This window comes from Lichenostomus cassidix, chromosome 19, assembly GCF_008360975.1.
Source record: "Lichenostomus cassidix isolate B80296 chromosome 19, HeHo_3.0, whole genome shotgun sequence".
NCBI lineage: Eukaryota > Metazoa > Chordata > Aves > Passeriformes > Meliphagidae > Lichenostomus > Lichenostomus cassidix.
Window position 1 is genome coordinate 7,031,778 of NC_139499.1, and position 27,656 is coordinate 7,059,433.

At 43.2% G+C, this 27,656-nt stretch overlaps 1 protein-coding gene and 1 pseudogene across 5 annotated transcripts in view; one reads left to right on the top strand and one right to left on the bottom strand.

The window, feature by feature from the left end:
• SSH2 (slingshot protein phosphatase 2) overlaps window positions 1-15,314 on the bottom strand; it is a 97,372-nt gene extending 82,058 nt beyond the window's left edge. For 2 of the 4 annotated variants that reach the window (XM_085078364.1, XM_085078363.1), the window contains exon 1: window positions 15,087-15,314. In XM_085078364.1, coding sequence (XP_084934490.1) covers window positions 15,087-15,149 — 63 coding nt within the window. In that variant the 5' untranslated portion in view covers window positions 15,150-15,314. Of the gene's footprint in view, window positions 1-4,694; window positions 4,793-15,086 lie in introns of all 4 variants that reach the window. The other 2 variants (XM_085078367.1, XM_085078366.1) reach the window with 2 other exon arrangements.
• A 1,256-nt stretch (window positions 15,315-16,570) lies between these two features.
• Window positions 16,571-27,117, top strand: LOC146429166 (EF-hand calcium-binding domain-containing protein 5-like; annotated as a pseudogene). Its single transcript, XR_014855880.1, has 4 exons — window positions 16,571-16,599; window positions 22,167-22,733; window positions 26,588-26,744; window positions 27,002-27,117. The product of XR_014855880.1 is annotated as an EF-hand calcium-binding domain-containing protein 5-like (transcript).
• The last annotated feature ends 539 nt before the right edge of the window (window positions 27,118-27,656 follow it).

The window sequence follows — 27,656 nt, forward strand, 5'->3', positions numbered from 1 at the left end:
AGTTGAAGCGGTGATCCTGTGAAGGTCTAGTCTCCAGCTGAAGATCTAGTAGTAGCTCTGGTCCTCTGGGAACCCAGTAGACAGGGCTACCTCAGGCAGTTCCAAGGCCAGGTTATATCCAGGTGGGAACACCTGGCTCCTCCCTCCTCGGCAGAGCATCTCACAATGGGATGAGATAAGTCCATGAGTCACACGGTGGGTCTCTGATGGCCCATTGCCTGTCATGCGGGGTGGGTCGTTAGCAGCTGGTAACAGCTAACGGATGGCCCATTGTCTGTCATCTGGAGTGGGTCATTAGCAGGTGATGGCAGCTAACGGCCCACAGCTGGTGGTAATAGAATACTTAACTACATCAATATTGCAACTTAGGACAACATATAAAACAGCATTGCATGGTATCAGGAAAATAAATAGAGGGATGCCAAAATGCTGGAAAGTGCTGCTTAAAACAAACCTAATATGAATTCTGACCTTGTGAGTCCTCAGTCCTGGGAAGGCTCCACTTCCACTGGACATAGGCATCACAGGCAAGCAGTGGGACAAGGAGCTGGAGGCTCACTGAGAGCACTTTTAGTGCTCCGAAATTTTGGCCATGGTGGAGAAACAGTGAATTCTTGGCACAGATATGGTCATTTCAACTTTGTTCATTTTACTGCAGTAATAAAGATATTGCTTTACAGATGCCACAACTGATATATGCAAAAAATGTGGATCAGAAAGAGAGTTTCTCACTTTCTCAGTTAAAGCACACCCACCCACCAAAGATTAAAAAATCTCTTCCCCAAGATGTCAAGATATTTCTTTTACCAAAGCACTGGGTTTTCCTGGATTTTAACAAGGACAGTAAGAGAAAAACACAGCTTCTAATGCAGAAAACATTTCTGTGAAACTATGGAAGAGGCAGAAAATCCTGGATTGCATTTAACTAGGGAACAAGGTCACAAATTAAGCAGTCTGAGAATTCCTGGTAGCTTAGCCCTGAATTAGTTCCCCATTTTTTTTCCCTCCCAACCCCCTCAACTGCTTAGCTCAAAATACAAGACCAACAAGAACACATGATACAGCCTGCATTGGTACAGGCAAATACATGGTTGAAGTCACAGGAGCACATTCTTCAGGGCTCATGAACCATCACATGACAAACATCACAAGAAGTCAATTTGCTAAACTCAATTTAAACTTGAAGAAGTTAATAATAATAATAAAACCCACAATGGGAATGTCTCTTAGAAAAGGAGAAGCTGCACTTGAAAAGAGAGCTACAAAAAACAAAGCTAAGATCAGTTCTCATGTTATTTGAAACTTTTGATTTCTAGTGCTACACATGCAAGCCAGTATTGCTTACAAGCCCCCGATAAATACTTGTAATTATATAGCTTATAGCAAATAAAAAAGCTGGCCAGCAGCCAGGGAAGACCTTATAAATAAGCCTCTCACAAACACACAAATACTGAATTTAATTGCAAAGACTTGAGCTAAACCTTTTCTCATTCTACATGTCTGAAAACCAGCAGCCTGTTCATTTGCTATAAAGCTCAGAGGTATGAGTGACTTCTTTTTCAACAAGAGGACATGCAAGGCACAATCCTCCTTAGCTGTCACAAAGTATTGACAGCTATTCAGAACACACACAAGCTCTGTTTCCAGCTCCAAGCAGACAAATGGAAATAAAAGCAGAATTGCCTCTTAACAAGATATTGTACAAACTGATGCTCATACATTACCTGTATTGATTTCTGTACTAGAACAAAAGAACTTGTTTTTTAATTTCATAAGAGCCGTTTCCATTGGAAAAGTATCAAAGCTATACTAACATTTTATCCTGACAATTTAATTAGGGATTGGTCCAATTCTAGTGCTCATCATTCAGGGATCCTGAAGGCTCTTAACTGTTTAAAAAGGTTGCAGTGATCTGCAGGGCAACCATCAAACAGATCACTGTAGATTCATCCTTGGGATTAAGTCATCTCTATTTGTGAGCCCTTATGTGATGATCTGTTACAGAGCGTAAGTACTGCATGAAAGCCTCTTCAAGGCCTTCACCACCATCTGTGAATTACATTATTAACAATGGTATGAACTTCCTAAGAGCATCTGGTTCTCTCCCCACCCCCTTCTCAAATCACTGGAAAAGAGCTCTTCAGTATCAAAACAGGCACAGGCAAAGCTGTTTTCCTCTTTTCCATGCTTCCCTACCTCCTCCCACCCTCAAACAGCAGAGGATAGATGGGGCTCAGCTCAACATTTCCATGCCCTGAATGTTTTCTGCACAACCCTTGTTATTGTTAAATAGAGACGGACTAAAACAACTGCATGATGTGTGTACCACAGGCATTTTACTGGGAAAAGCGGAAGTTTATTCCATCGTTTTGCAAAGGCAGCATCTGAAGTATGCTGAGAACTGTGCTGAGGCACAACAGGGACTGCACAGTCCCACCCCAGGACTCGCTTCCCACCAGCACAATTCCTGGCATTAACCAAAACCAGCCAGCAGCCACTCAGCCAGCTTGAACAGTTACGGCTGTAGCAATAACTTTCTAGATACAAACAACTATTTTGTCATCCCAATTCTTCTCCCACCGAGGATGTTTCAGAAGTTTATTCTGAAATCATGCCAGTTTCTTGTAAACAAGAAGGAGGAAGAAGCAGCAGCGCCCGGGACATTGGAGCACAGTCTCCACTGAACTTTGCACAGAGTTCACATCAGCCAGCCTCCTTGGCTGCTCTAAGGGATCATTTACTCTTGCCGGAACAGTCTTCCTATCTTGTTTTGTACTGCTTGTTCACCAAACCCAGCTTCTCCTCTTGCTCTATAAGTAGGGCTTCTCGTTGCCTCAACTTTCTGTGCTCATCAGCAGCAGTTTTTCCATTCTGTTTTGCACAATACTGTTCTTTAGTTGCACAACAGTTTGCAATTCAGGCATCGTTACAGCACACAGCATCTTCCTGTCTTAAGTTAGCAGCAGTGTTTCTTGAACGAAAAGAGCAACATTATGAGCAGCTCCATAAAGACTTGTATTCAGAGGGAAACAGCATCCAAAACTAACAATCCTGCAATGTGCAGTAACAGGCAGAAAATACTGGGTGGGGGGAGGAATACAAAACTGTTTCTGCACAAATGCACAGGAACCCTTATTCTAACAAACTGTTTCTCTTATGTACGTGTTTCAAATAAATAAATAATCAGACACATGTTGAGGTGCTTGGACAGCTGCATCTAGACTGTGCTACTACTGTAATTAAAGGTAAATACAAAATTTCTTCAAGTTTATGAAATAATACGCAAGTACTTGGGGTCACCATCAGTCCACTGCTGCCCGAATCCACACTCTTTGTGTGGGTTGTAAGAGGAAGTCTGTAGTTACTGCTGACCTCAAGCTACAGGAGGGGAGGAAGCCTCCAGGGCTGCTCTGCTAGGGTTTAATTTCATTATGGTCACTCAGCTTTGGAGTCAGGCAGGTCAGGATGAAGATGGACCACTACCCCAACTCCTGGGAAAAGACATGGCTGTGTTTTTACACAGTCATTTAAAAAAGGGAACTGTAAGAAAATTAAGCAAATTTTATGAGTGGCTTTAGATGGATGGTTAGACAACAGAATCTTGTCTTATTTCCTACAGCTTATTGCGAGGGGTGTAGGGAGAAGAAAAGTGAAGAAACTGGCAAGTCTTAGAGCAAATTAGTGGCAATCAGAGATAGGCTCTGCCAAGCCCAGGTCCCAGCACACAGTGGGAGCACAGCATCCTATCAACAGGATCTTTATAACATTGGTAACTGGTAGCAACAACTCAAACTGGAGTTAATTCCCATCTTTCAAACAGTATGTAGAGGTGACCATGTAATCAAATTAATTAATATTTTGCTAAATCAGTGCATTGAATATTACCCGATGAGCTCATTTTTGGAGGCAGTTCAACGCCTCACTTCTAGGACTGATGTCAGTGTCACATGCTTGGAGAGGATCAGTCTGCAGCTGGATATTTTAAAGCCTTCTATTAGAAGCACAGAAAAGTCAGCGGATTTCAACAGCATCAACTAATGAATTTTTGTTTTATCACAACAATTTAGTCACCAGACCCCACTGTCAATATCTCTGTGAGAATATCAGGCCATTTTAGACACTTCAAGTCACTAGACGGAAACTGAAGAGTGCAGCAATGGAGTTGTTTCAACAGAGAAAGTTGTGTTTCAACAAAAAAGGAAACCAACAGAAAGACAAGGAGACAGGAAACTGATTCTTACTGGCTCTTGATAAAATAATTAACCTTTGAGAAACTAAACCCAGCAGCTGTAAAAATACATAAAAAAACAAACAGTAGCAGAGCAAAGGGTGTTGAGCATCAGTAGCACAAACGCTTCAGGCAGCAACATTCAACCCTGAGTTCAAATCCCATTCACTCACAGACCGACTGTGATGTCATCTTTTATTCTGACATAATGCAGGATGTCACTGAAGTTCAGTGGCAAGTGTTCATGCAGGATCTGTGAAGTCTCCGCACTTTGATGCTCGCTGCTTGCACTTTGTACCAACAAGCAGGAACAGATTTGCATTACACAAATAAGCAGTGTCTTTATTGTGCAACCGCATGCGACTTTTTTGGAGAAAAACAATGCTCAAATACAAGGAGTGCTGTGTGCATCAGGCTGCAGAGTGGGTGGCAGTGATGTTGTCAGAAAGCTCTCGGCACTGCTTACCTCCACACCCATTGACTTCAGCAGAAGGCTACATACGAAAAGTCTCTGAAGATGAAGCTGAAGTGTTCCCTAACCCATGGCGCTGTCCATACACTATACTTAAAAAAGAGACAAAACAAAAACCACAGAAGTGAAGCAGCATGAAATTGCAGGGTTTGGGTTTTACTTTTTAAAGACTCTTGCAGTCCCTGTTCCAGTTAAGAAATCAGACTATATACCCATCAGTTGTGAGCAAGCCCTTCCCCACACTGCCTGAGCCTTTGCCATGTCTGGAGCGTAGGATGAGAACCATGGTGTTTTACTGCATGCTTACAGTGCTCCCAGAAGACCTTGGATGAAGATGCCTTAAAGCTCCATGGTCAGCTCAGCTATTAAATTGTTCAGTGAGATTGCCTATGTTAGTCAAGGGCTCTACCAAACCCCACAGCCCTTACATGCAGCACATGACACAGCCCATTTTGAAAAGTTCTGTGAGCTTCATTCCACAAAGTTCACAAACTTTGCGTCTGTTTCAGGGACAGCTCCATCTGCCCTCGCCCAGGCTATGGATTTCATCGTAACAGTTTTAGGAAAGGGAGAGGCAAAGGCAGGAAACCCTAAACCTCCATGAATGTGAAGCCCCATATAAGGGATTGCAGAGCAAGGATCAGCTCAGGTCCCTGCAGAGGAGCTGGCAGAATTATCAGATATTTGAACTTCAGTGTGTGACAGACCCTCCTTGCACTCTGTGAACTTATGGCTGGATAAATGGTTTTGGTGCACAGGGTGCAGATGGGGTCAGGGAAGGACTCTATAACCAAGACAAACTCACAGTATTCTTAGCAGTTAACTCCCAGAGGCATGTGACTATTTTCAGATTGTAGCTTTTATCCTGGTTGAAGAAAGAAGAGACTAAAGGAAATAAAATGAGAGCGAATGTCTTGCTGAACCCCTAAGCAGCTAAATAAGAGCTTGGACATGTAAGGATCTTGTTAAGATGAGGCTTATAAATTCAGTGCATCTCAAAGGTTTTAAAGTGAGCAGAATGCATCCTTCATTCCAAACTGTCTCATCTGCAGCCAGAATTCCTCCATACAGAATTCCATTTTTTTCCAGAAGTTTGAAGCTATTTGGCTTTATATGAAGCTCGGACCAGCCTGCACATTTCTCTCTCTCTCTGTTTTTTTTTTTTAATTTTAGACTTAATGTAGCATGTACTCTCAGAAAGGTTTACAATGCAGCCTTTTGTAGTTAACTTGCTCCAAGCTGGGCCACTGCCAGGTTGTTATCAATGACATTTTAAGGCAGATGAATGAAGTTCTTATTATGGTGACAAGCAGAATTGTGATATGGCACATGCATACACTGAAAGAAGAGAGCTTGCTATTAGTTTGTCAGGTTAATAAATAAATAGCGATTTCATGGATAAAAGCCTTTTATTAGGAAACAAATGAACAAAATTAATATTTATAAAGCTTTAGTGGTTTAGAGCACCCTTTAAAATAAGATTACTCATTTCAGTCACAGCCACCATCATGGATTAGAGATTCCTGAACACAGTTTCCCCTCCATTAATTCTCTTATCATTGCAGTGCAAGGCAGAAAGCAGAGCTCTGCCTTCTGAACTGTTCAGGCCAGACTCAGTTTGAGATTGACAATATTGAAGGCCCATGACAGCAAACATTTCTGTTACGTCTTCAGGACTGCAGCTAAAGACTGCACCTGTTGGAAGAACTGTTGGTTCCTTATCACAGCAGGAAGTTCTCACGTTTTACACAGCATGCTTCCACACCACACAGAGCTCTGAACCTGTGCCAAGCCACGAAGAGCAACACTACACGTTAGACAAACTATCAGCACTCAGCCAGGAAATCGCTCCCCATCTGCCCCCAGAAAAGAGTCTGCAGTAATACCCTGCTAGTATCTCTCATCCTTCAGGGTACTTCAGCATTTCTCACAGCATTTGCACAGAATGTTCACCACCAAAGTGAAGTTAAGGAAGGGTGAATTATGTCCAGGATGTTGTCCTTTACAGCGAGCAAGTGAAATTCCAACACGCACAGATCGCTTCTCACCTCAACGTATCTTTGCCACTTACTCCTTTTGGCTCAAGGCGTTCTGTGCTCATCTGTCCTAAAATCAAACTTGCAAGTTTCAATTTTAAACAAGCTGCATATTTTTGGTTTGGGTTTTGTGGGGCTGTTTGTAGGGAGGAGGCACTTTAGTTTTGGTTTTGTTGGGTTTTTTATTACTTTATTTTTTAAATGGGGCACTTCTCAAATTCAGGACCGCCATGTGAGCAAGTGCTTAAGCTTAAAAATTGATTTTGGCTCGTGCCATCTTCTCCTCAACTACTAAAAAAACATTGTCAAACTTTTCCCTTCTCCTCAAGGCAAAGTCAAGCTTGAACTTTCTCAGTCATACGAGAACCAGATAGAATCTGCCCCAAAATAACCATCTCAGCAATGTATGGTCAAGATGAACGGATCTAAGTTAAACAGAGCTTCCTCCCCACAAGAGCAGTTTCTGCTGTATGTGTAAAGGAGAAGAATTCTACTTCAAGGACCAGCAGTGTGGGTTGCAGAAGCATGTGGCACAGTTGTTATCTTTGCAGCATGAAGCACAAATTGAAACCAGGGATCTGCAAAGCGTATGTGAAAAACATTCATTTCACCCACTGAGACTATGCAAACTCTATTCCAGTCATACTATAAATGTTAACTAGTAGTACCTCCCTTGCCTTAAAGTTCCTGTAACTCTGCCCAACTTTTGGGAAGGGGGTTGAAAATACAGTCTGCTCATATTGGTTTTCCCTGATAATCTCTTATTTGAGATTCAGGAGCAGAGCAGAAGCTGCACAGAAGGACAATTCCCTCCCAGCACTGAGGCAGCCACACAGCGAAGTGCTGAGGGATGCAGTGGCAGGCAAACACTAAAAGCAGGAGATAATATATTAATATTTGATTCCCATGTGCAACTGTACTGACAAGTTTATGCAATATTAAAGTCAACCTACACTACAGGGGTTGCTGCTGTCTCAAGATTCATTAAGAGGTGGAATTCAGGCTTACACATTCTATTAACTGCTGCAGAACCAAAATACTACCAAGGAGGAAGAAACACCACAAAGAACAAAAAAGTCTATGTTGTCCTGTTTCACTTCACTTTTTGAAGTCACAAGTTTGCAAACTCCCAGTAAAAAAACTCACTAGATGTTACAAAAGAAAAATATTTGTTCAGAAAGTGAATTAAATAGTTGTCAACCATTCTGCAATGTTGAAAACCAAAGGGGAGGGCTGTCATTTCAAGGTTTGCACTTCACTCAGGAAGACAATACGGCACCTAGGTAGTTGTTTCCTACCACATGTTGAAGCACTGTATTTAAATACAGTGGTTGCAGCATCTCTGAAGAACATACCCAGAGCTGTTTGTCTTTAAACTATTTAAAACTGTTGAGGAGGACTGTGGAAAGGAAAAAAAACCCAGAAAGACAACAACAGAAATAAAGAACACTGAAAAAAGAATCTATCCTTATTCCAGAAACACCTTTATCTCATCACCTAGCATTTCCTCTTGTACCTAGGTTTAGCTCCTGTCTGTAGGTCACAGAGCTGAGTCACTTCCCTGCCTGCCCCACAGCTAGGCATGAGCTAAATTTTCAGTGTGACACCCTGTTTCCTATTGAAGATGTTCCAGAACTCGGGACTCCTGCAAGAGAACAGCAGGCTCCAAAGGATACCTCCTACTGTACAAGAAGCTCACAGACATCAGCTGACTCTCTGCAGTCCATTCAGTAGCTTCAGAGACCTGTGGGAAACTCCATTTTTAGACTGACTGAGCCAAAGGGTTGGTCCTGCACCACTCAGAAGACTCAGACTACCTCTAACTACCAACCAGCTCTCCTTTGGAAAGCAAAGCATTTTACACATGCAAGGCACATGCCCTGAACCTCCCTCTCATCATCATCGTGCAGAAAGGGTAGAGATTAAAAGCCTGACATGTTTTGTTTCAGGGTTTTTTTCTGAAGAATCCTAATGTACACATTTCTCAGATGTCAGCTGTTGAAACTAAACCAAGCCAGTTGAACAAGTCTTAAAAGTTCTTGCTGCAATTTTAAATATGATGGTTCTGTACATCAAAACAGAAGGGATGTGGTAGCAGCCAGTGAGAATAGGACAGCCACAGTTCCCTAGGACAGGATCGGCTTTGGATATTTAATTCAGTTACAAGCTGCAGCCCAACTCCTGAGACAACATCTCTGGAATTTACTTCTCCAAGATCTCCTGTGCTTCTCCAGTGGCAGAGCAGTGGAAAGCTCAAGCATCCAAGCCACCACCTGAGCACTGGTATGAGCTCAGTACAGGGACAGCATGATCTGTGACAAAACACTTCTTTCAAAACAGGCCAGATGAAATATTCTAATGTCTTTGATTACAATACAAGAAGTTTACACTGTGGCCTTAGGATCCCCAGCAATTTCACCCTGCAACAGCCCCCCCGATACAGTAACTTCATTATTTCCAAGAAGCTGCAGTTGAGGAGTCCCTTGGGAGGAGGAGGAGGAGGAGGAGGAGGCCCAGTGCACCCAAAAGCAGGGAGTAGCCACAAGCACAACGCGTTTCAGCGAGTGCCACGGGCGTTCCATTTACCGGGGCCATAAGGAGTTCACGTCACAGGGCATTTGCCAGGAGTTTCATGATCGCTGGCATGCACAGCAAGGGTGCGTCTCACCATGGAAGCAACAAGCTGTTAAACGGTGTGACTCATCTCGCAGCAACGTTTTCTGCCTTCCGAGAGGAGAGCAGCCTGCAATGAGCAACGCTGATAAGATGCATATTCAGAGGAATTCTATTTGGGCAAAAAGCTATTGACACATTCAAACCCGTATATACAGAAGCCTGCCCAAATGCTGACTAAAACACACGAACACACACACACACACACTGCAATACTGTAGTATTGAGATAAGACATTTTGCAGATGCTCGGGTTGACAGTAATTTAATCGATTTATATAGCCCAACTCAGAAATGCAAAAATGGCTTTCAGCCCTAATAATTTTTTATCCCTTTAAACAGAGTGCTCTGGAGGAACAAGCTTCCAGCTAAAAGCTAAGAAATAGCATCTGCCTTGTTTAAATCACTGACTACTTCCAATAGGTATAACCTCTTTCTTCCCCTGCTTCCAAGATTGCCCTTTTATGCAAAAGACACGAGCTTCATTGTCACTACCTAATAGTCAAATTAAAAGGACGCTCAGGCAAATGGCACTGAGAGATTTATTTAATTCAGAGGCTGAACTAAACAACTGGAACACCTGGAGCAGGCAGCTGACCAGCCTATAAGTGATGGAGTGGCAGGGCCAGTTCACGTGAAGGCAGCACTGGTCACAAACCAGCAGCTCGGTTTGTACTTCTTGCTAATGGCATCAGCAAGAATCAGACACGAGGATTGCAAAGTCTGCAAACAGCCCCCTCGCTTCAGCTGGTCCTGGGAGGATGTGGTTTGTTGTGACTGAAGAATGAAACCTTGAGCTGCAGGCTGTGATCAGGGAGCAGCTACACTGAGCTAAGCTGCCCAAAGGCTATTTTTTTTTTCTTTTTCATTTCCCAAGATAGAAGAGTTGCAGCGTTAGATCTTTCAGGATTTTTTCCAGTAAATGGAAATCCTCAGGCACTACCCCTGCATAAAGGCAGCTCCCTTACACAAAAATATTTCCAGCAGACTGCTTTGTGGATGGCAGTCTCCACTCAAAATAGCATTTTCCACTTAAATAAACGTGTCATTGGCTCCCAGAATGGCTGTAGATGCTACTGTACCCTGCCCTTTCCAACTTATTTTCATTTCTTAAACAGGAAGAATCAATACTGGTCAGATAATGACTCATTACAGCATCACAAGCTATTTGCATTTTCAAATTACAAGCTCCTTTTCAAAACACAAGGATTTATATGCCGGTGGAACTAAAGAGGTGAGAACTGAAATCAAGCTGTCATTGAGATACGCTATTTTAAGGGAGTTAGATCCCTTAAAAAAGAAGATAAGGATTTTTTCATACCCTCTGCAAGTTTTAAGAATGTTTCTCTATGGTTCTCAGTGAGCTCCAATTCCACTGTCATCATCCTCCTTCTCAGCTGCAAATACTGTTCTCACCTCTAAGGGGAACTAGCATTTCATGCAGATCCTAGAAAAGTCTGGTAAGTGTGTATACAACAGGCAGCAGATATTCCAGAGAAGGACAGGTCTTTTGTCACAGTTTAACCATCAAATTGCATTAGGAACAGGAGAGCCTCATCACACCTGAATGCATTTAAACACACAAAAATCATCTGTGCTCCAACAGCCTGGTCTTGTCCAGCTGGACAGGAATCATCTTTTAACAACACAGCATTGCACCCAGCAAGAGGTGGAGGCCTCCTAGTTCCCTCACAGGGCTTTCAGCAGGAGAAGTTTGAAAGGTAGGAAGGAAGTTACAGATCACCTCACTGAAGCAGTTTTATCTCCCAAATGGCAACAGCTGGCACCAGAGAAAACAGGTACCTGTAGGGCACTACAAGGTTTGCCTAAAGCAGGAATCAGCTCATTCTTTTGGGCCACTGCCTCCAAAATCTTCAGTTTTCAGAATGAGCTCTGGCTGTACCTGAAAGACATCAGCTGGAGAAAACCAAGAAACAACAGATGATCTTTAATGATCAGATGATAAGAGCATCTTTAAATATTAGGTATTCCGAAGTCTACTAAGTATTTCACAAGAAGCTTCTGATCTCCTGACTACATTGTAGTTCCCTCCAAAAATCAACTCCCCATAACCCTTGATAGCAGCAACTATCAAGATCTTATTAAAAAAAAAAAAAAAAAAGGAAAATAGAAAAATAAGTTCAACGTGAGACAGACTGGACTTATCAATGATTAAGTAACTCACAATTACCACATTGTTAAACAGCAATTACAGGAGAGGGGTAGAGAAATGTTATATTTAGCCTCCCCATAAAGAAGTGGGGAAAATATTTCCTGTAGGTTCTACCAGCAAGGAGCTTCCAAGCACAACATGACAGACACTCCCAAACACATTTTCAGAACTCTACTTCCTGCTCAAGCTGTTCTCCTGGGATCAAGGAAGGGAAGACCAATGGTTTAGGTTTTAATTTGCTTTAGCATATTTTTTTTCCCAAACTGTGCATTTTAGAACAATATATACATAGCATATCCTCTCTTTTTGGGTCAGTCGGTCCCTTCCAATGAAAGCATATTGTCTCCCTGAGGGTAGGGAAGACAAGTGAACTGTGAGAGCAGCCAGGACCAGATTGCCTGCCCAGCTTCTTCACTTCTCAGGAAAGAGATATAATAAACAAAAGGAAAATGGCACTTTCTAGAAATTACAGATACAATTTTTTTTTGTAACTGTGCATAAAAATACTTTAAAAGGCCAAGTTTCAATAGATTATTTCCCAATACAGGTAATTATCAGCCAACAACTGCCTTGAACAACAGTGCATCAGCACCAAGGACCTCATGGCATCTTTGTGTTTCACTGTAGCACAGTCCTGTCTGCCACCACTTTCTGCTACCATGGCACATCAGAAGACAACTGTTCTGCTGTAAGGATTGAAGATTGCAGTCTTATTTCTCAAGAGTGACTGCATAACCAAAGGCCAAAACAAACAGCAAAAGTCTGGACAGACAATTAAAGGAATTTTACAAGTCATCAAGCAACCAGAGGGCTGTAAATGTATAATCAACACTTTGCATGAACTACCCTGAAATGAATGCTCATGAGATGCTCTGTGGCAATGAGAACAAGATAAAAACCTATAAATAAAAGCCATCCAATTTCAGAGTGATTCAGATCAGCTATTCCCCTGAATCCGTAAGAGCCAATTATAACAGTTTATAGGGCATACTTAATGCAAAAAATCCAGTTTGAGGACACCAATTTCACCCTTTCTCCTTGTCTGAGAAGTTTATCTCTGAAGTAAAAAGACATCAAGCAATTTAAAAAGAGAATCCATTTCTGTCCTCAAAATTCTTAGTGACCTGGAAACAGAATTAGACATAGCCATATGCTTCCACACTGACAGGCTTCTCCCTTACCCACAAGTTGAAACAGCAAAGTTCCAGCAGTTACCAGACAGTTTTCACTCAGAAACAGCATGTTCCACACTGCAGGACAGACCCTTACACTACTCATAAGATTATTCAACAAGATGAGCTTTCATTTAAAGAGGTAACTTGGAGATAGTTCACCAGTCTGTGTAGAAGGAAGCTACCACCAGTTTACAACAGATTGGTTGAAATAATTCAACTTAGAACTGAAAGAATCAAGTCCTCCTGCTGCAGTTGAGAAGGATCTGTGAGAATGGCAAGTGTGGCTCACAGGACCAACGCCTTCCTAAGGACTAAAAACGTGTCTGCCATGCTCACAAACCCTCAGCAACCGAGGAAGGAGAATCATCTGAAATGACACCAAAGTTTCAATTACGTAACAAGAAGTTTGTGGCAGAGGAGGAACACACACGAGCTCTGACAGAAGGGTGAAGAAAACACCCACCACAGCTATCTGAGAGGCTAAAAGGGCAGCTAAACCCTGAAGTGTGGATAGGAAGTTGCAACAGGAAATGCAGAAGTGTTCAAACAATAGCTGTTAAGAATGTCATGAAAATCAAGTTCATTTTATACCGCCAGAGAAGTCTGAGAAAGTAGAAGTAATTATTGAGGACCAAAAGCAGGCCAGGAATATGTCACACACTTATTTCTGCATAGGGCACCAAGGCTATGAAAACACCACTGGCACAGAATACACCTCCATATCATGGCATGGGAGAAAGAGAATAGACACATAAGCCTAAGGCTGCATCCTCTGGATTTATCAGGCTCCACAGGGAGTTGTTTTCATAGTTAAAAACTAAGTAGTATCCAAATATCAGCATGGTTTCAATTTAATTTAATTGGTTGGGAAACAGCCTGGCTGCTCCAGATGGAAAAGCTTTAGAGAACACAACTAATTGTTCTTATATATATAAAATATTTAACAAAGGGAAGGTCTATGAACCCAAGTGGGAGAAAGAAGGAAGATGCATCCAAATGGGAGAAAGAAGGAAGATGCCAAGAGAGACCCATCCATTCTCACTAGATGTATTCAATGCTATAAATGTATGGGAAAAGGAATAGTGGAAAGGGTAGAGAAGTCAGAGGGGGAAGAAATCTCTCAAGTAATGCAGCACATTAATATTTATAGCAGGTAAGTATAGGTGAAATTAATCTGTGTTGCTAAGTAAACATACCTTAGGAGAGACATGGGAATGAAAGAGGGGGAAAAAAAGAGGTAAGTGTTCTGACAGCTAAAATGTTGTCAGGGCAGGCAGGACCTGTCAAGTAGCTGATCTGGTTTCAGAAGAGGTTACCTAACACAAGAAGAAATATTTTCAGAGTAGCTGGCTTTTTCATTCCCCCCCACTGAGGATGGAAGCAACTGGGATTTCAACTATTCTCTTCCTCCAAACATTGGCAAATCAGGCATAACAGCAGTGTGATAATGCATGAGGTTTTTTAAGGATAAATGCTAACTTAGAACGAAGCGTACAGAAGCGAAAGCAAAGCTATTTTCGTTCTCCATCCTTGACTACATTAGAAACGGCACATAGGGGGTAGGCAGCAGCATAAGGGGTTAACATGCAGGGATTTATAACACAGAAGTACAAACAACAAACAAAACAACAGCCTGTCCCAAGTTTAAAGAGCATGGAAAGGCAGAACCCTTCAGAGCCGCCTGCCCAACCAGGGCAGCGATGGGAACATCTGTCCTACTGCACATCTCACTCAGGGATTAGGAATCTGGCCCTGCTGTGTCTTGACACAGCCCTGTGAAGATCATGTGCACCGTTGGGAGAAAAGGGGGAGCAAACCACCTGAGGTGCCCGCAGAGACAAGCAGGGCGCTGGGGATACCCAGAGGATGCTGTCAGATGAGATCAGCTGAGCACGGCCGGAGCCCCAACCATGTCAGCTCGCTTCCACACACGCTTCCCGCCTCTCCCAGCGCATACAATGAGCACGGAACAAACCGGGTGGATTTATGCAGACAGCCCCGCGCCGCCCCATCCTTCACACGGGGCTGGGTACGACGGGGACCCTGCGGTACCCCGAGGGAGCTGCCCTGCCCCAGCCCGGGCCTGCTGAGGGGCACCGGGACCCCCGCCCGTCCCCCCGGCTGTCTCCAGGCCACAGCCCAGGGGTGTGCGAGCCCCGCTCCCGAGCACGGCGGGCCCGCATCGCCCCCGGCCCTGCATCGCCCCCGGCCCTCGGCCCGGACACCGGCGGCACCGGGGGTGAGGCGGAGGGGTGGAGCGCATGCGCAGCGCGCCGGACCCCCAACGGCCGCCGAGCGCCGCGCTGCCCTCAGCGCCCGCCGGGACTCACCGAGGCGCAGGGGCTGGAGGTGGCGCTGGGGGTAGGCGAGCGCTGCACCGTAACCAGAGCCATCGAGGCGCGGCGGGACCCCCCCGTCCGGCCGTCCGGCGGGGGCCTCACTCCATGGCGGGGACAGGGGAGCGGAGCGGAGGTGGCGCGGCGGCGGCGGCCGCAGGGGGCGGCAGCGGCAGCAGCTCCGCGCGCGCCCGCGGCCTCTCGCCGACTGAGGCGCGGCGGGGCCGGGCCGGCCGGGCACAATGAGGCGCCAGCGCGCACGCGCCGGCTGTCAGCGCGCGCGCGGCGCCGCCCCCTGGCGGCCGAGCCGCGTTAACCCCCACGGCGCCGGCGGCTCCTGAGGGTCCGTGAGCCCCCAGCCCCGGTCCGTGAGGGGGCTGAGATGGACAGGGGGGGCCGGCATCCTCACCCTGGTCCGTGAGGGGGCTGCGATGGGCCAGAGGGCCCGGCAGCCTCACCCCTGTCCCTGAGGGGGCTGTGATGGGCAAGGGGTCCGCGGCATCTTCACCCCTCTCCCTGAGGGAGCTGCGATGGGCCGGAGGGCCTCGGCATCCTCACTCTGGTCCGTGAGGGGGCTGTGATGGGCAGGAAGGTACTGGCATCCTCACCCCGGTCCCTGAGGGAGCTGGGGTGCTCCGGCATTCTCCCCCCGGTCTCTGAAGGGGTTTCAGCATCGCCTCCCGGGTCCCTCAGCCCCAGGGGGGACATATTAACTTTTACTAATGTGTGTCAGCAGGGCACCCTCAATGTGCCTCCTGGCTGGTGATGGTTTGTGGAATCCCATCCTACTAGGAGCCCTGACAGTGGGTATGGCACCCACTGGTGAAAGTTGGCATTAATGGTCACATAATGGAGCTTTTCTTTGCATTAGGGAGCAATATTAACTCCGTAATGAAAGAAGCATGTAGTACCTCTTCGAGGTACACCAATGCACAAGCCCAAAAGCCAAAAGATGAGTCTAATGAGTACAATTTAAGCATCCAAACATTCCCAGATGCAGAACTGTTTGGCGTTTGGGGGCCTCAAACAAAGGATCAGGTGCTATTAAACTTCATTTGCTTTGCAGTTTCAGCCTGGTGCCACCAAATTCATTAGAAGGGAGTAATTTGGATTAAGAATCCACCAAATTCATAGGAAGGAGGTAACTGGGATCAAGCATTGTCTTGGGCATCAAATGACAAACATTACATATGATAACCAGGTGGTGTTCTAAATGTTAAACAGAGCGAAGTCTTTGTCATGAGTGTGTATCAACCCATAGATTTCTTTCAAGCACACAGCTGATGCTGCTTTGATCTGCTCCTCAGGCTGACAGCACTTTGCCCTTGTAAATTTAAGCACTGGAGAAGCCACCGTCTCTCTTTAGGTTATTCCCCAATTAAAATAATGATCAGGGAGGGTCCTGTAGCTGGGCTTGGCTGCAATGGAGAAGTCAGGCTCGCTAATGGAGCATTTTGCCTCCTGGTGGACAGGCGAGGATGGACGACATGGACAGAGGACAGGCTCAGTAAACTCGACTAAACTGAGTTTACAGAGTGGGCTGCACAGCTAGCCAGGGTCTTGAACATGCAAATATGAGGCTCCTTCAAGGCTCATAGCTCATGTTCAGATACATCTGCATTGATACAGAGGATTGATGGAAGACTTAAGTTCCCAGAGTGTTGTAGCAGTTCCCTCACCTGAGACTGGTGTTTCATTCTGGATTTTGGTCAAACCATGCAGGTATTACTATCAAGAAATGATTATTTTAACCAGGTTCCAAAGCAGACTTTTGTGTAATTTTCATATACCCTGTAGATCTCCCAGTTATTTGAACAGCAAACACTTTTAAAAACCTTTACCACAAGTAAACAATGGAGTTGTTATCTACAGTTCACTAAAAGTCCGACATATCAGTTATTAGCTACAACAACCACAGATTGTGATAGTTCTCCAGCCTCTAGAAAGGTATAATTTCCATGTGCAGTGTTTTTTTCAGCAGCAGAATTTAAATGTGGAGGAGGAAGCTTTAAGGCAGATGTATTGGGATTGAAAAGAGCAATTAGAGGGCAGGCTGTGGTCACAGCATCAGGGTTGGTACAAAAAACAGACTGGAAGTCTGTGGCCTTACTCTTTCCTGTGCTGGCAGCACTGTGGTCAGCACCTGCTGCTTCAGCCCAGAGTAGCATTTAAAAGAAGTGGAGCTGTACATGAGCTGGTTTTGTACACATTTCCAAAACTGACTATTTAATACACTGCAAACATTTCCCTGGCTAACACAACTTATTATTACTACATGTTAGGGCTTTTATTGCATAATCTTGGCATCAGCTGCAAAAGACAACAGAGTGCTCCCAAAATGTATCTTACACAGAAAACCAGAAAAAGATAGAAGAGGCAATTCCAGCAAAACATCTGTGATGACATATTCAGCCCATTATTTTGTCAACAGTGCAAGTATTTGGTGGCATAATAAAAGGATACACTTTGCTTAGCAAAAACATTAAGGGATAACAGCCAAGTTAGATAGGGTGCAATTAAAGGTTTGCTTAACCCACGGGATTCCACTTCCAGAAAAATAAAAATAGAGCTGTTTTGATCCATCCTTCTAAGTTCTAGTTGTATATTCTTGGTTGGGGGTTGAAAGAAATCCCTTTTAGGAAAGGGAGAGTAGTTTTTTTAATTTATGTTTCATACTGGAAAAGTTTTGTAAGTTAATCATAACAGCAACAGAATTCTGAATTGCAAAGGGGAAAAACCAAGCCCACCTGGGAGAAGAGATAACAGGAATTAATCATGTGCAAACTGCTTTGAGGAAAAAGTGCACAATCCAGTTTAAAGCCTCATTTTAAATTACTCCTGTGCACTAATTTTCTGCTTCATTTTGTTAACATAATTGATGCTAGACTTCAACACATCTTGGCAATGCACTGCAATGAACATAATTCCTTCTGATATGTTTTTCCAAATAAATAGCAAAGAAATTATAATTTATTACAGTGTGTTTTTCACATGAAAGTTGACCTCCTCTATTTCAAGGTTTTTTACAGGCTGTCCCATGAAATGGAGACTAATACTGTGCTAGAGGGCAGGGTACCTTGCAGCTGTTCCAATGACAAATACCATAGATAAAATCACAGTTCAGTTTTCCTGCAGGTAGGCAATCCAAAGATTTTGCCACTTCCAGTACAAAAGACAAAGCAAAAACCAGCATTAGATAAACCTCATTTCCTGGCAGAAATTGCCATAAGCTTCTCAGTTGGAAGTCCTGCCTAACCCAAGGGAATTGCTGAACAGACACCTGATTTACATGTGTGTAAATGAGTGCAGAATGCCTGTTGTAGATGTGTTTGTTTATTCCCTTCTCCTTTCTCTGCCATATTATCCTTCAAAGAATATAGGAGAAATTATGAAAGCGGATTCATCAAATTCCTTTAGATTCAGGTTTTAAAGCAGTCTGACAAAATGGCACTGTGCACTCCCCCCTCGTTAGTGCTTTGTGTGCCTTTCCTGCAAGGCTGCTTCAAAGCAACACCAGAAAGAAAGCCTGAAAATGTTTAAATTGAGTTTGTAATTAACTTCTTTTCATGTCTTAGATCCTCACATCTGGTTAATACAGTCCTCCCTTCAGCTGGTAATGGACTTGAGGTAGTTCTGGACTTGGTTCTGAACCTTGAATCTGAAGGTAATCTGTCACTGGGCACCTGTGGCTTCTATTTCTGCCCTTAATGTTCTCTGTTGCTATTCATGGTTCTTTTTTGATTTTATTTTATTTTCAGTCATGTGATGCAATGTTCTAAGTTCAGTACAGAAGAGTCTGTTGGGCTGTGCCAAAGCCAAAAGACAACCTACAGCAATTCTGATCGTGGAAAGACATAGCAACCTTTGGGATTATTGCTTAGCAACTGCAAACACACAGAGGAGTAAAACTCACAGCCCAGCTCCACAGCAGGTCTGAGAAATCCCTAATTCACTTCAAGATTTTTAATGGTTGAGAACAGATGGGCATATATTAAATCCCTGTTGATTTGCAAAGCCACTTTGAATGCAGGAGGAGTAAGATCTGTTTTGATACCTGCTCCAAAGGTAAGAAAAACAGTTCTTCAAAGCTTCAGAAAGCAAAAGAGAAGGTGTTTTTAAATTTTAATTGTATTGAAAAGATCATGTATGAAAAGGGTGTTGGTCTCTTTGTGATTGATGAGATAAATGTGCTCTATGAAACACATCAGAGAAAGGCAAAAGTATTTCTGAGCAACAGAATGTCAAAGAGATTGGACTTTGTTTTTGTAAGGACTTTTATAATGCAACATCCCCAAAATATTTACCTAAACAAACTTTAGTCCTTCCTGACTTTATCCCCCCCATCAAAATACTCTAACAGAATAACAATGAAACCATAAGAATATTATTTATGAGCAGATTTGAGTTTTTTATGGAAAACACAGGGATAATACTTTTGTACCTGCAGGGATTCCAGCATGAATATTTTTCTCACAGAAAAGGAGCCAGGGAAGTGGCATCCTACTAAATAATGGAAAGCTTATCTTGCCTTCAGCTTGAACAAAGGCTTACAGGAAACTTTATATCACACTTCAAATTTCCTAGGTGTTTCTAGAGCTTGCCTCTGTGCTCCATGCTTACTGTTATTTGGGCTCCACTTGGGAATGCCAGATGCCCTGAGAGCTCTCTGTATTATTGTAGAATCATAGACTCATAGGATGGCTAAGTTTGGAAAAGACCTCCAGGATCATTGAGTCCAGCCTTTGGCCAAACACCACGTTGTCAACCTGACCAGAGCACTGAATACCGTGTCCACTTGTTTCTTGAGCACTTCCAATGCCTGATCACCCTTTCAATGGAGAAATTCTCCCTTATGGACCAAACTCTCAACTAATGTAAAACAGCACTGAAGGTGATGAGCCAATGGAGTCTTACCCAAACTGGAGCTGTGTCTCTGTAATCCTCAACAAATTCCAAGTTTCAGGTCCTGATTCTAGCACTCCTTTGTTGTTTATTTGAGCAGTTATGTGGTGTTTGTATGTTCTTACATACTCTCTTAGTCTTCTTCATCTGTACTGCATTAAAGCACTGGGCACAGTTCTCCATGCTCTGCTTCCATTCCTGGAGTTACATGGATGCCCTGGAACTGAGACAGAACAGTCACACTGGTTGTTTTATGTTTTGTTTTGCTCAGAGACATAGAGATCCTTTATAAACATTTACTAATCCTCAAAACCATCTGAACAAAAGGTTGAGAGCAGTGTAGAAAATACATTCATCATCTTTCAGAATCAGCCACCTCATAAAGCAGAGTGCAGTTGTCACTTTAACATTGCACAGAAACTGCAGAGTGTTTCATAAAGGATGTTTAAAAAATAACATAAGTATTTGAAACTACAAGAACGGTTTATTTTGGCACAACAAAACCAGCTGATTTGGAATGTGACCAGAACACTTGGTTAACACCCTGCTTTGAACCAAGGAGTCTGGTTTTACAGCTTATTGGAAGGAGCTCACCTAAGCAAGGAACAATTCGACAGGGTGGACATATTTCCCTTTCTACCGTTGTAAGTCCAGACTTCTTTCCAGTTCATGTCCTTTGGAGGCAAAACCAACTACCAAACTAAGCCCCTCTGTGTGGGTCAGGTAGGCAGCTTGAGCCAGAAATCCATCCCATTCCCAGCAGGTAATCACCTTTGGAAAATAATAACTAGAAGATGCCAACAAGCCCATTGAGAAAACAATCCTAGATATTTAATGCTGTGAAGCATCCCACCTATCCAGGCAGTATTTGTACTCCAATAGTGGTAATGAACCAGAAGGTCAACATTTTCATAATTACATTTGTGTGCCAGGAGGGCTGTAGATCACATTTATGCATTTTCTGGAAGGCTGAACTCACTTTAGAACAGCTACAAATGCTTAAACAGGAAGAGCAATGCATATCAAAAGCAGTGGTATTGCTATGGATACTGAAAGGCCTCAGTGAAAAGCACTTTCAAATAAAAACTTGGTAAGGGTAGTGTGGCAACAATTTCAGAGCGGAGTTTTCTCTCTACTTTGGAAAGGTGATAGATTATTTTTTAATATCACCCTCCCCTTGCTGTTGTTTAACACTGAACTGGGGGGGTTGCAGCACACTGCTGATTTTTCATGCTTTGAATCAAGTAGTAGCCAGTCTTCTGCTCCATTCTGTGTGTATAAATCCCATTGCAGATGCAGACAGTTATGCATGGAGACACACAGAACATTTTTCCAATTGTGCCTTGTGAGCAGCTCAGTTTCTTCCTGATATTTGACAGAATGAACATTTTGAGCAGTGAAGTTCTTGAAATTGTAAAGGGATTATTCTTTCACAGAATAATCTACAACATAAAGTGCTTTTGAACAACTTGATTACAGAGTTCATGGTATGAGTTTCCCCTTTCTGTAGAAGCTCTGCTGACCCATGCACCTGTGTCCCTGTTACCTTAACAAAACATCCAGAGGAAAAAATAGTTGCCAAAGGTGAAGTTAAGTAGCTTGTGGGACAAGCTTCCTCACTGTTCTTGACAGCCTCAGAAAAGATGAAGCAGAGGAAACATGTAGAGGAATCTTGCTCCTGGGTATCTGGCATTTTCCATTACTTGCTTCCTTTGTCTCATATCCACTGAATTTCCTGGAGGCAGTGAATAATAAATAGAAATAATGTACTGGGGGTAAGAGGATTCCACTGGTTGGACTGGGGGACAAGTTCCAAGCACTGTTCACCACTTGGTTTCTGAGTCTCTAAGTGACCTGGAATTAATCACTCCCCTTTTGTGTCTCAGTTTCTTCTCCCCTAAGAAAGGAACACACTAATTTAGTTGCTCTGTCTCTAAGGGCTGTTGTGATACATAATTAATCTTTATAAATAATTTACTGATCTTTGAAATAAAGGATCTGTATTTATTTAAGAGTACAAAGCAGAAGTAACGGAATAAAAAAAGGAACGTAGAAAAAATATTAGTTAATGCCTAACAATAGACTCTATTCCTGTGTCACCTGTTAGGGCACTGCTGCATCTTTTGGCATTATATAACAACTGCTTTTTTTTCTGTGTCACAGTGATTGAAGTCTGGCTGCTCAGCCATAAGAATCAGCCCAGTCTGCAGGTTTACAAGATCCCCAACTTGGGTATAAGGACAGGACTGCAACAGAGATGGAAAGCAATCAGGGGAATGATGAACTACCATGTCCTAGTAATTACACTTCATGGAAAGAGTGTTTTCATGAAAAGGTACAGCAAAGGTGTCTGAGATTGCAGGAGACAAAGGTGAGGATGGTTCATGCACAAAAGGCAAAAGAAGAAAAGGTGCAGAGGAGGGAACCTGGTGACTGGCTGGCCAGAGAGTGGTACAATGAGGACAAGGAGACACTCGACACTCGCATCTATTTGCTTGACAAACTCCTTCCTACATTAATCCCAGCAGTAGAAAGTCTGTTAATGGAAGTGGAAAGAAAGCATGTGCTTGTATCAGATCAAGAACCAACCAGTTTTGACCCCATTAATTATCTTGCAGAGCATCTGATGAGACATAACCCTCAGTATAGCATTCCTCCAAAACCAGGCCCATACCTGAGAGAAATGGAGGTGGTCTCAGAGGAGCTAAAATCTTTAAAGCAAGATACAACATCACAGAGGTGAGAGCACTGACAGTGGGGCTGGTCACAAGGCCAGAGCTGGTGTCTTGGTTTCTGTTTTACAAAAGGAATGGTGTCACTGCAGCCTGGCTGGCAGACTGCTGAGCAAAACACGCCTGTGGAGTGCAGTGCCAGGGATGGTATTTGTCTCATAAAAACTTGAGAAGCAGGACAAATGCCAGAACATGTCACACAAAATGGAACACTAGTTATTCCTGTTTAAGGCAATATTTTGCCCTTCAGAAGGATGTAATTCCTCCTTAGACTCTATCTTAATTACATATGTGCAATGCAAACTGCTTCCAAACTGGTCTAGCTCAGTGACAGCAGCTCTTTGGGACAGGTGTTAGTATCAAAGTTCAGATTATTTCTTCTCTAGTCTTAGAAACTTAATACAAATATTTTTTCCGTCCTTCAGGATGATTTCTCTGGACCAAACCAACAATATTGTCCTGGCACATTGCAGAAACTCCTTCTCCTGGGATTTTTATTCAGGCTTTCCTTTTAGATTCTAGTTTCCCCTTTAAAGTTGAAACTGTTTTGTATTTTGTACTGTTGCTTGTTTCTAGGCTGTTTGCTTTCGTATAATACTTAATGAATATTGGAAGGGTGTTCCATGGCACCTTATAATATGCTAAGGTTAGAATGTGGGAGCATTAGGTGAACAATAATGCTTTATTTTCATTGCTCTACTCAGGAAAATATAGATGTGAACTTTTCAGTTCACAGATGATCTAGAGGTGATTGTGAATAATGTCAAAATTACTCATTCACTACTAGATCACTTTATACTCTATCTGTGTTTGTAGAATAATGACTTCTATTTGAATGACTGTCTCTCTATTTGCATAAATAGTGCATACAGCTTGAAAATTGGTTTCACTGTCAGGAATTAGGGAAGTAAAATGTTGACATGCCTTATGCATAAACCCTAAATGAAGATAATTGAAGTTCCCAGTATTATAATGCTTAAAAGGATATGTTAAATCTCTCTATCTGAGCTTCTGTCTCCACATTTCCATTAAACATGCTATTGCAGTTTGTAGGAACATGTCTGGTGTGAATACGACAAAGCAGTGTGAGAAGTTAATTTCATACTGTCACCGGTAAAATAATTTCAGCTTTATTTACTATTTTTTAAATGTTGATCCACTGAAACAAATGAGCTGGGGAAACATCTCTTTCAGTGAGTTTTCACTCAAGCCCAGGCTGTTCTGGGGGGATGTTTAGGATGTCAGCCTTGACACACCTTCGCTTTGGGGACTGTTTCACCATTCATATTGCTTCACAGGACTATATCTCAGTTCTATTTTGAAAAAATAATTGAATTAAAATACATAAAATTTCCTGGAGGTTTGGGTCAGGCTTTTGTTTGGTTCTGGTTTATACTCTTGGCTTTCATTGTGAATCAGAGCTTGTTTCTGGAGAGAACCGATTTTCCTGTTGAATGCAAAATGTTGACCACCCATGACCTGTTATCTTGACCTCGGCTGTTAAGCCCATCTTTACAATTGGAGACAGGTTCTCAATTTGTAGCTCTCAGAGCTGATGCAAAGGGAATGACTATCAAGACTTACAGCAATAAATATCTTCATAGACAGCCTTGCCAGAGGGGCTCTGTAATCACGGCTGTAGCAGGTTTTGCATATCCACTGGTAGTAGCATCATGGGATTTGCATTCACAGCAGCTCAGGATTTACATATTTGTGATGGCTGTATTGTGGGATTTGCATGGAATTCTTAAATCACAGCAACAGAGGATTTTACCAACACCACACCAGCAGTGAGACTCCCCGTGTGAGTCACTGGCTTTCCAAACAGGAAAGAAGTGTTACCAGAGCAATGCCAGTCTGTGCTCAGTGTCTCTCACATAAGCACTAGAAAGGTGAGGAATAAAATTCTGGCCCAAATGAAGGTCCTGGGAGCCTTGGCATTACATTCAGGAAAGGCAGGATTCATCACAGGTTCCCATCTAACACTTACCCATCCTCAGTGAGCTCTCTTGGACTTCCTCCAGTTTCTCCTTAACTGCCACCTGACTGGGAGTCAAGACAGGAAAGAGAACAGATGGGAGAAATTCCTTATGCACATGGACTGATACCTGAAATGGAGCCTTTGTCCAGGGATGGGAGCCCTTCAGGCTGAGTCACTCATCCCTGTGTGGGAGGCAGGCAGCTCTCTTCCTGAGGAAACATGTTTGGTTCTGCAGGGAGAATTCACCTTGCTGCCACCTCATCTTTTCTGGAAATGTCTGATCTGAAATGAGCTCACTTTGCAATGGGTGCCTGGTGCTTTTATCCCTGTTTTGCCATTATTGTCTGAGGGGGAAGTGTTTTGTCCCACCCTGGGGCACCTGGCAGAGGATACACCTGCTCAGTGTTTTAGGACACTAGAAATGAATGCCAAACTGTAGCCCAGTGCAGGTGCAGCACAGAATGTAACTTGTACTGGACACTGCCCAAATCAATCACCAGAGCTCCTTGGCAGCTCCGAGCACAGCCCAGGCTCTGCTTCCAGCTTACAGACAGATCCAGAGGAGGAGTTACCTCTACAAATGGTCTGGTTTTCTCTTTCTGCCTGCAGCACACACTGGAGAAAAATCTGTTAGTCCACTTAGGTTGGTACCTGCTGCATTCCGTTTCTTCTCTGGCTCTGGGAAGGAGTGAGAAGATGGGAAAATATTTTACCCTTCCCCTGCTATCAAAGTGCCCGAGGCTGAGCTGCCTCAGCAGCACTTGTGCAATGCCCACCACTGGTAAAGGAATCAAATGATTCATTAAGAAACCTCTGTGATAAATGGCTGTGAAGAACAAGTACCCTGTGATAAAACGGACTGTGATCAAAGTGTATTGCTGTGACATGTAAAACAGGTCTTTCTGTTTATTAAAGAAAATATTAATGGGTTATAATTTCTAGGATGATCCAAGAGGAACAGGATAGAGTAGGGACAGGAACAGCCCATTTCACAACATGTGAAACACAGGGAGCAGCAATTGTTAGCTAAAGTATAGTTTTTGGAATTCTCAGGTAAAAAAGAGGAGCAACTCCATCTTCTCTGAGTAACTGCAGAGGATGTGGAGGCCACAAAGATGAGCAGCTGCCTCAGTGCAGAGAGATTCCAGCAGCCTCCAGGAAGAGAGGCTGTTCTTTCCATATGAGCTGATCCTTTGGCTTTAAGCATTTTGACCTTCCTAAAGGCTTTCATTTTTTTCCATTTCATAAATTAACAAAGTGAAAAATCAAAGCAGATGAATTTAGGATCAATTTTATTTAGTTCTTTTGTTGTGTGAAATGAAGAATTGGGAAAAACATGGCTGGGTGATTAGAAAAGCAAAGAAAACAAAAGAAGAAAGAAAGGGAGCTACAGTCCAAACCTGCAAACTCTATGTGTTCAAAATGATGGAGAGGCTGAGGTATTATCCCTGTCCTAAGGCAGTGAGGGCTCTATTGTGTGAGGCTGCTTCAGAAATTTCATTGAACATTGTTCTTTGCCAGTGAAGTGCTTGTGTGAAAAGGTACTTGGATTTGGAGACAATGAAGACTGATGCAATTTTGTTGGTAAATCAACTGTAGCAAAATTATGCACCTGTCTCCCTGCTAGAACTGAAAGGAAATTGAAGGACATCTACACAATAAATGATGAATCTCATAAATGTGAAGGTAAAATGTATTGCTGTTGAAGTTACACAAAACTAGGAGAGCTGCACAGATGATTTTCCATTAAATGTCTTCCACGCAGACAGGAATTTCAGCAAAAAGTTTCTTCCTTTTGTTTTGTCCTTTAGGGTAGGCTTAGTCAATCTTAAGTATGTTTATGATGGTACCTTTCTAATCTGTGTTCCCATGTCCTACAGGCTAATCAAGATGAGGGCTGAGGCCAAGAACAAATGGGAGGCAAGAGAGGAAATTGAAAGAAAGAAGGCTGAGGAGACAGCAAGGAGAAAGGAGGTGTTGGCAGCTCTGTTCAAGGAGTGGACAGTGGATGGCACTCACAAAATCCCAGCAGCACTGGTAACTAGGGGAGATCCTGCTGTGCTTGTTCCAGACAGGAGGGGAAGGACATTTGTGCCCTGGCATGGCAGCATGGGGCACAAGGATGGGTGATGGCTCTGCCACCACCGAGTCAGGGGACAGGGTGTTGTCCACAAATCTTACCTATGTGTAAGACCCATGACTGGCCTGTATGTCTGATTATTCTGGGTGATTATTTTAGTAATTGCCTCCTGTTGTCTGCATGACAGGCCTCTGACTATTACCTTGATTTTTAGGTTCAGAGTACCTTGAGGTCTTTTCCAGATGTCACTGATTCTATTCCTGAAGAAATGAGAAAAGGCAAGTTTTCAATGTGTCTTCCTTAGCTTTATTGTTGTGATCTGAATTCTGATGTGAACCGTGAGCAAACAGCAAATGTATGGCAATGGAGAAAACAGCAGATGGAGGAAGAATCTCTAAGGGTAGTTACATCAGGGTATGAACCACACATCTTTAGATAGATTGAAAATCACCATGTAATTCATTACTATGATCATGAAAAGTATAGAAAAAAGTTGGAAAAACCTTTCAGGGAGGTAGAAAGACCAGATGCAGGTCCTTTCCACTTGCATCATTTATTAGCCAAATATTGCCATGTGCTTATTGCTATTTTTAAGAATCGCTCTACCAACCACCTCCTTCACCTGCCACATCAGTGTTTGTCTCATGGGAGGTCTTGGAAATACTGGCATACTGGGAGGTATGGAACAAGGCAGGATCAACAAAATTAAAGTCTGACAGTGTTAAGTTATGACCTGTTATGGTTTCAGGGGAAATGCTGAGGTTTACCTAATGCTCCAGCCAATAGCCCATCTCACAGAGCCATTCACTTGGCCAGTCCCATGCATCCAGTGACACACAGCCCAGGGCCTCTGTACCAGAGCACTCAGC